Source organism: Stylophora pistillata, chromosome 11 (assembly GCF_964205215.1).
Source record: "Stylophora pistillata chromosome 11, jaStyPist1.2, whole genome shotgun sequence".
Lineage (NCBI taxonomy): Eukaryota > Metazoa > Cnidaria > Anthozoa > Scleractinia > Pocilloporidae > Stylophora > Stylophora pistillata.
Window position 1 is genome coordinate 26,779,233 of NC_142529.1, and position 9,451 is coordinate 26,788,683.

Here is a 9,451-nt window from a genome sequence, read left to right on the forward strand (position 1 = left end):
TTTCGAAATCTTTAAAAGTATTATCAGCTTCGGGAAACTGAACTTCTGATCAGATACAGAGTTCAAGATAATTTACTCATCAGCCTGGAAATAATTGAAAAAAAATTATGGGCTTTTTGCATAAGTTATACACTGACAGAGATGCCAAGTGCAATTGATCGAAAACAATGATTTGGTGTTGTTACTGACATGTCCTTTCTGAAGTAATTCTGCAGTTTGATGAGCGGCCATTTCCCTTTTTCTCACAGATAATCTGTTTATTGCAGTAAGGAATGTTTCCTTCAAAGGACTTCCTCCTGGTGATGATCACCTAAAACTTTCTTCCTTTGTAGCACATAAATAAGTCATCTCCTTTCACACCGCAAAAAAAATGAGAGACTTCTAAATTATTACTTAACAAAGGTGTTTGTTTAGCCTGTTTGTTTAATCTCCAGGTATCTCAGGCTGAATCAGAATGAAGGACATATATAAATAGACGTATGTGCCATTGCTATCACAGAAAATTTTTTAGCAACGTTCCCTTATTCAATAAGTGATGCTTATTTCTGTCACAAGAGATACTAATTTTTCTTATAGCAAAACAAATTCGAGACTAAACTTCGACCAATACAACTCGTTTGGCAATATGACATCAATAAAAAGCCTTTTTCTTTAGGTCAGGAAAAAAGCCTTGAAATTAAAAAAACTCCCTTCAACTACTCTTTGAACTTTTCTCCAATACTTTTCTATTACTAAAAGAAGATTAAACATGAAAGTAAAATGCATGCATATCTTTCTTCAATTATGCCTTGCCGTATACATGATCATTGGTAGCTAGCTAGCACGAACAACACCCTTGAAAAAATAGGGTTAGTGTTCCATTGCCTTTCTTTCAGTTGTTTCCGTTAAAAGAAAGCTATTTAGTGCACACAACAAGCCATTTTGTTCTAATGATTACTCGATTAAGAGTGAGAGCCGCACAGGGCTTTGCTTTACAGAAATTAAGAGTATTGTTCGATGATTGACATTAATAAACATAAAATGCATACTATAAAGGGGAAAATATTCACAACACAAAAAGAAATTCATTAACAGATAAAATAGTTCCTCGAACAACAATGTTATTTGAACTTCTTACTTCGTCCTATCTAATAACATTGACGGGCGTTTTCATAAAATAATTGTGTAAACACTTTCAGGTTTAAAAGAAGTCGAGGATAACCTAACTCCATGGACAACAAAGCGCTTGTCTTATTGTCTGCTTCACTGCTTGTCTTACTTCGCTTATCTTCCAGCAGTAAAGGAAAGGGTTTAAAGTCGAGTTAAAGTAAATTAAGACACCTGCTGCTCCCCTTAATACCACTAAGTGTGATGAATATGTTTTACTGTCAGCGATTACAACTGCCACTATAAAGGATGGTGCATAGCAAACTACCAATGCTAACTGCACCCACAGTGCACTATACACTGCCCTTTTGTATCGCGCCATGTTCAGTGAATTTGATTGGCTCGGCTGTTGTTGGACATGATCTTGTACTTGACCCTGATGATTACTGAGACCCCGAAAAATTTTTATATACGAGGCGACTGAAATAACAAGGCAAGATGGTATAACTATATGGCCATACCAATTGACTATACGGTAATCTAATGTGTAGGATAAGGCATTGACAGTAGATACAATCCAAAAGGCAGCTATGATGATGTATGTGCGCTTCAAAGTTACAATTTGTTTGTATCTTTGCCCCAACAGCAGGGCGAGAAGTCTGTCCACGCTTATGGCGGTCATTGTCATCAAAGACACTCCACATAATGTATAGCCTGTAAGAAATTTGGCGTCATATGGGTATCGACAAAGAATCCATTGTTCGCGAGCCACGGACATCCAATAGGTAGCTTGGAGAGGCTGGGCAACAAGACCAACCAACAGATCAGTTGTTGCCAGACAACGATACAAGAGTTTGGACGGCGGATGAAGGGTAGACTCTTTGTGGAGGGCAACGAGGATAAGAGAATTTCCAAGAAATGTTGTGATGGAGAGGAGAATGTAGATTTTTAGGAGAGAAATTTTAAATTCTTGTTGAAGCCCACCAACCAAAGAGGGGGAACAATACAGTTTTTGAAATGTCTTGGTCTCTGTTCCACCTCCAGTGAAATTTGTTGTCGACATGATTCTGTATTCGTTTCCTTTTTCTTGAACTGAGGTTATCTGTGATTGTAGCGAAAACGAATATTTCATCAAAACAGCAACACAACAACAATCACTATAAACTTACTCATTTCCTGCATAATAATAAGATAAAGATTTTCTCATCACTTTTTACTCGTTTAAGAAACGTCACAGACAAATTTGTCTGTTGTGTCAAAAAGCTTATTTTCGTGGCTTTAACTTGTCTGGTATATCACGTATGAAAATGGAATAAGAGGCAAATTTATATAAACACCTGGAACATTGTTATTGTTTTCTATGTGCGACAAACTATCCCTTATTACTTAGCCCACGGCGAGGCGCTCATTATCAACGCTTCAGTACGACGTACCGCAATGCTGATAACGAGAACCAGCTCGTAAGCTGACTTAGTTTTATTGACAGGTTAGGGTGTCAATCAAATGTTCATACAACAATAATGATAATAATAATAAAGAATTTATCTAAAGAGGGTTAACACTTGATAACCAAAGGCTAATAACTTTGCGGCCCTCGGAAAATAAATTTACTAACTATGAATACATGTCATTTGTGTAAAGTTGAAGCTTGAATCGTTATCAGCCTAAGCAAGCTAAAAATAAAGAAACTAAAACAGCCGGTTATGGTCAATTTTATTTCATACGCATTCTTAAAGTTTGTTTAACATACACAAGCAACGGAACCTTTTTACATATCTAAAAGCATTACGGAAATTTTTCTGATAAGAAACAAATCCGAGACTAAACGTCGACCAATGCAACTCGTTTGGCAATATGGCATCAATGGTAAGCCTCTTTCTTTAAGTTAGGAAAAAAACGTTGAAATTAAAAAAACTCTGTCTAACTACTCTTTGAAGTTTTATCGAATACTTTTCTATTGCTAAAAGAAGATCATACATGAAAGTAAAATGTATGCATATCTTTCTTCAATTGTGCCTTGCCGTATTCATGATCATTGGTAGCTAGCTAGCACGAACAATACTCTTGAAAAGAGCCTTTCTTTCAGTTGTTTCCGTTAAAAGAAAGCTATGTAGTGGACACAACAAGCCATTTTGTTTTAATAATTACTCGATTAGAAGTGACAGCCCCACAGGGCTTTGCGCTACAGAAATCAGTAGTATTGTTCGATGATTGACATTAATAAACATAAAAAGCATAAGATGCACGATATTCGCAGTAGATAGCGCTATTTAAGCAATAGCGAAAATCAGACCTGAAAAAAATCAGGCCTGTACGGGATTCGAACCACTGACCTCTGCGATACTAGTGCAGCGCTCTACCAATTGAGCTAACAAGCCAACTGGTAGCAGGCCGTTAAGTTGATTCGTAATAAACCCGTGGAAGTGATAAATGAGATACAATGAAATATATGAAGTTCATATATTTTGTACTGCGGTATTAGATACATATGATGCACGATCCTCGCAGTAGATAGCGCTATGCTTGTTAGCTCAATTGGTAGAGCGCTGCACTAGTATCGCAGAGGTCAGTGGTTCGAATCCCGTACAGGCCTGATTTTTTTCAGGTCTGATTTTCGCTATTGCTTAAATAGCGCTATCTACTGCGAGGATCGTGCATCATATGTATCTAATACCGCAGTACAAAATATATGAACTTCATATATTTCATTGTATCTCATAAATAGCATAAATTGATGGGGGAAGTATTCACAACACAAAAAAAACATAAATTAACAAATGAAATATTCCCAACAGACTATGTACAAACCTCGAACAACAATATTATTTGAGCTTCTTATCTCTTACTATCTAATAAAATTTATAATAGAGTTCGGATATAACACGCGCTGTCATTGGTTGAAAGGGCGCGCTCTTTCAGAATAAAGAAAATGGAGTCGAAGCTGTCACTCCATCTGCCAATTTTTAACATTGCGGACCAAATCTCGAATTTTTTTCTCGGGTTTTTATTCGACTCAGATGTCCTTTACGACCTATATAGAAGACGAAAGCTATTAGCGTCGATCGATTTAGAGGATGCTGTCAATGATAGTGCCACCTACCCGTTAACTGAACTCAGTGAGGTTTCCGATGAAGTTAGTCATGAAAACAATGAGAGCTGAAGGGAAGACTCTTTTTGAAGGGGAACAAGGATAAGAGAATTGTCAAGAAACGCTGTGATGGATAGGAGAGTGTTAACTGCTGCTGATTCTTGTTGAGGCCCACCCTCCAAAGAGTGGGAGCTTAGCAGTTCTCCACACGTTTTCGCCTGTGCTCCACCTCTAGTGAATTTGTTGTCGATATTGTTCCGTATTTAACCTACATGTGGATGATGGCGATAATTTTGAAGCTAGAAGGTTCGTGGATATTCTGGAGTCCTACAATCTCAGGCAACATGTCACCGAAGCCACTCATATTAGCAGTCATATTCTTGATCTTGCGATTACCAAATCCAAATGACGCATTTTATACTGATAGTTTAATTTTTGACCCCGTGATCTCAGATCATTCTGCTGTAAAAATTAAACTGCTGCTACAGAGACCTCAGTCCAGGAAGGAAACTAGGAACTATCGAAAACTACGTTCAATTGACTATGATGCTCTCTGTGATGACATTAATAATTCCGCTTTAATTAAAGAACCATCTTATCACTTAGACATCTTGGTGTATCAATATGATAATGTGCTGCGCTTGTTGTTAGACCGACATGCACCTATCAAGCAACGTGTGGTTACAGTTCGTCCATCAGCACCCTGGTATTCAACTGAGATTGCTCAAAATAAGCGCATTAGAAGAAAACTAGAAAGAAAGTGGCGTTCTACCCTACTTCCAAGTGATCGCGAACTACACGTTCACTAATGCAGTGTTGTTAACAATTTAATAGACTCAGCGAAATCATCTTATTACACCACCGTTATCAGTGATTTCTCAGGTGATCAGAGGATGTTATTTAAAACTGTTAACAAATTACTTCAGAAACAGAAAGTACAACACTATCCTTCCTGTTTTCCTGATTCCATCAGCCTCGCGGATGCATTCAACATTTTTTTCATCAGTAAAATTGACAAGATACACAATGCGTTTATAGAGAGAGTTCCTGAGAATGACCTCAGTTCATCTCATACTATTGACAGACCTCTGTGAGATGTGCAGATTCACAACTTTTAGTAAGTTACTTTGGATATGGTAAAGAAATTAGCTGCGAAGACATTAACAAAATCATGTGACTTCGATCCACTTCCAGCATCTGTTCTAAAAACATGCTTTCCCATCATCCTACCTGCACTAACCTCGCCTATTATAAACTTTTCCCTCAAGAATGGTGTGATGCCATGTGCTTTGAAAGTTGCTCACGGTATTAAAATCGCTTCTCAAGAAACAAGATGCTGATTTTTGAGCAATTAAAAATTTTCCGCCCAATCTCAAATCTAACATTTGTGTCCAAGCTAATAGAGAAGGCTGTTGCTTTGCAATTGAATGACCATATACTGAGGCAACATCTTGACGTGACATTTCAGTCCGCATATAAAGCCATTTCATAGTACTGAAACGGCCCTCGTTAGAGTTCAAAATGATATTCTCACCGCTATTGATAACAATAACACTGCTATTCTACTTTTACTTGACCTATCTGCTGCCTTTGATACTGTAGATCATTCCATCTTATTATGAAGGTTATCTCGTCGTTTTGGGATCAAAGGAACAGTGCTCGCCTCGCTAAGATCTCATTTAACATCACGAAAACAGTTTGTTAATGTGAATAAAGGCAAATCCTCTTAACGTCTCTTGGAACGCGGCGTCCCACAGGAATCAGTCCTTGGCCCTCTTTTATACCTACTATATACCTCTCCTCTTGCTGACCTTATTAAGCGTTACAACTTAGAGTATCATTTCTACGCTGACAACACTCAGCTCTATGTGGCATTTAAAACTGACTTTCTTGATAAAATGGTAGATTGTAAAACTACTATCGAGCAATGTGTCCGTGATATAGATAACTGGATGGTTATCAACAAGCTTAAACTAAATCAAAACAAAACTGAAGTTGTTTTCATCAGCTCAAGGTATCGTCCCAGACCTCCTTTAGACTCTCTTCAAATTGGCAACGTGACAGGTGTACCATCATCCTCAGCTCGTAATCTCGGCGTCGTCTTTGATAAATGTTTTAACTTTAAGGACCACATAAAATCAATTTGCAAGTCTTCTCATTATCACATAAGAAATCGCCAAAATCAGAAAGTACATTGAGTAGGAGAGTTCCAAAATTGTTGTTCATGCCTTTGTTACTGCAGCGAAATTGGAATAGCTGCAATTCTCTGCTTTATGGTCTTCCACAACATCTAATTTCAAGATTGCAATCCATTCAAAACACAGCAGCTCGAGTTGTTACACGTACTAGGAAATTTGATCATATAACCCCCCTCCTCAAACAGCTTCACTGGCTACCTGTCCGTTACCGTATATCTTTTAAAATTCTCCCACTGGTCTACAAAGCTCTCAACGGAATAGCGCCTTCCTACATCAGTGAATTACTAAAGCACCACACCTCTGAACGGAAATAAGATCGTCCTCTCAACACCTTCTGGCGACCCCGAAAGCTAGACTGAAAACATATGGAGAGAGAGCGTTTGCTGCGGCGGCACCGAGACTATGGAACTCGATCCCACTTGAACTAAGATCCAGTAGTTCGATAGACATTTTTAAACGACATTTAAAAACATCTTTTTAAACAAGCTTTTTGACCCTTTTAATTTTTAGATGATTTTTAACTTATTGATGTAAAGCGCCATGGACAAATAGTGGAGTGTGCGCTTTATAAATACTTTATTATTATTATTATATTATTATTATTATTATTATTATTATTATTATTATCCGACAGTTGTAAAAACTTATGTTTGCCATAAGATCATACACAGACTGGGGCGATAAACGTGGCTCAGGCTGCGCGTAGGAATAGAATCTTCCTAAACTTTGAAAACGTAAATAAATAAATCAATAAAAATTAAATGATAAAATACATATATATATATATGCAGTAAATGGTTTGAACCCGGGGGTAACATGTGAAGGTGTAGTGTGATCGTCCGGGTGAGTGTAGTCCTGAGAAGGACTGTTGTCGGTGGCAGTGACTGACGTTTCGACAACCTGTGCGGAAGTCATCATCAGAGTCAAGTGAGTGATTGTTGTCAGTAGAATGTTCTTATTCCAGTTCGTGTGAAATGATCGGTTGGTTTTGCCGTGATGTTACAACCGCACAGGTTGTCGAAACGTCAGTCACTGCCACCGACAACAGTCCTTCTCAGGACTACACTCACCCGGACGATCACACTACACCTTCACATATATATATATATCTAATAATCTGATAAATACAAGAAACTTAGTTGCGAAAAGTCTCTAAAAGTTATATAAGTGAGCTCCTTAGCTATCTGGTGATAATTTTAAAAGTTCTTGAAATGTTCAAAGTGTTCGAAAGGACAGCTTTCTGCATTTTTCTTAGGATCACCTCTCCCCGGCCTCCGAATAGCTCTATCATAGACACGTCCACATTTCTCGACTATCCACCCAGGGCATCAATGATGATATTATGTTGTTTGATGGTGTATCCTGGATACTGCTGAGCCATCTCCCACCTCAAAGGACCATACTTTGCAGTCTTCTCCTCGGTCTTCGTCAGCCGGTTGTCTATCCACGGGCACGACATCTCCACAGCTATCACCTCTTTCTTCTTGACGTCAATGAAACGCGCATCTACTCTGTTCTGCTTCACAAAACTGCGCTCCGCATACACTGGAATATCCCAGAAGGCCTTGGCCTCCTGGGACTCATAGACTGGTTTAGGATCTACGGACGAGTACCAGGGGGGGACCGCATCTATCAGTTCCAAATCCCTCAGCTTCTCGAAAAACAAGACCTTGAGGGGCGCATCGTGTCTCGACAAGTACTTTTTTTGCGCGAGAGCCGGGCAGCCGGGCAGGACACGGGGAAGGCTCTCGTGTGCTTTGTTACACATCCTACACATAATATCATTGACCTGTGTTGTTCTCACTTTCATCGCTGTATACAGCTTTGTTGGTGTAAGCTGCTCGTATGACTCTACAATCCGCGCAATAGTGTGCGAGGGTACCTCCGTCCAGCTCCTCAGCCAATCCCAACACCCCCTTTGATTCAGGTTGTCGTCTTCCCACCTGGCCGAGAGGAACTTTTCTTGCCACCTCTCTTCTTGGATCTTTTGTTGGCGTTATTATTATTATTATTCGTTTCCTTCTTCTTGTACAGAGGTTGTATGTTCTTGGAACAAGAAATATTTCGTCGAAAACAGCGCATGCCGAGCGACGATAACTAAATTTTCTTTAAATAAACACATAAAGACTTCCTCACCAACGTTTACTCATTTAAAGTGTGTCAAAAAACTGTTGGGTCCTTAGAGATGAAGAAGCAATAATAGGAAAAAATGGAGACAGCTGAAATATCAGTATTTTAACAGTGCGATAAACAATCGCTCGGATACAAAACTATTTTAATATATTCGAATTAATTTACATCTAAATGATATGATAAATTTGGAGATTGTTACGAATTCAATTTTTTCTTAGAGCAAGTTATTTAACTTCGCAATTCCAATTTGTTGAGGCGGCTAATGATTCAAGTCTTAACTTCACACAAATAAGATGAAAACTTGATTAGCACCCACATTGATGAAAGTTCATTCAGGTGAAGTGACCAAAATATGAATGAATTCGCCGGCATCGAGAGTGAAACGTACATACATCTTTGATACTATCATTATTTCCAAATTATTGTCAACTATATCTTCTCAGGTAGAAAATTCACCTTTAACTGAGTGGAGAAGATGGAGTGTTACGTTTAATTTGGGACAATATTCATATGAACTGACTCCATTAGGAGCACATCGGCAAATCTCCCTTTACACCAAAAAAAAAAGGGAGATTTTATTACTTAACAAAGGTGTTTTCTAAACCTGTTTGCTTGATCTCTAGGTATCTTAGGCTGAATCAGAATGACGGACACAGTCATTGCTATCATTATTTCAGTACTGGATATAGAAACTCTTTCTTCTCAGTACGCGAACTGTCTAAGAAGGGTAGATGGTATATAAATTGCATAAAGTATGTTTCTTTGCCACGGAAAATGTTATTGTGGTTTTTTTCTTCCCATTGAACAAATTCACTCAAGAAAGTTTAGGCAAATGATCTGGTATCAAAACAAAACCATTGATACTTAACATTTTCTGAAAGGATATTTTGAATAAAATTTTTACAGAAGACAACAGTATTTCTTTAAGACAAAAAAGGGTCGTTTC

The 9,451-nt window shown here is 38.2% G+C and overlaps 1 protein-coding gene and 1 pseudogene across 1 annotated transcript; both read right to left on the reverse strand.

Moving 5' to 3' along the window:
* Positions 1 to 675: 675 nt before the first annotated feature.
* Positions 676 to 2,149, reverse strand: LOC148720898 (5-hydroxytryptamine receptor 1B-like). The gene has a single exon (XM_088738948.1). It carries the CDS (start codon positions 2,147 to 2,149, stop codon positions 1,202 to 1,204), a length of 948 nt encoding a protein of 315 aa, XP_088595074.1. The 3' UTR covers positions 676 to 1,201.
* A 5,403-nt stretch (positions 2,150 to 7,552) lies between these two features.
* On the reverse strand, positions 7,553 to 8,365 carry LOC148720899 (uncharacterized; annotated as a pseudogene).
* Positions 8,366 to 9,451: the final 1,086 nt, after the last annotated feature.

Excerpts from the sequence above, each read along its gene's own strand:
- LOC148720898 (XM_088738948.1), bottom strand. The coding sequence starts at position 2,149 with ATGTCGACAACAAATTTCACTGGAGGTGGAACAGAGACCAAGACATTT.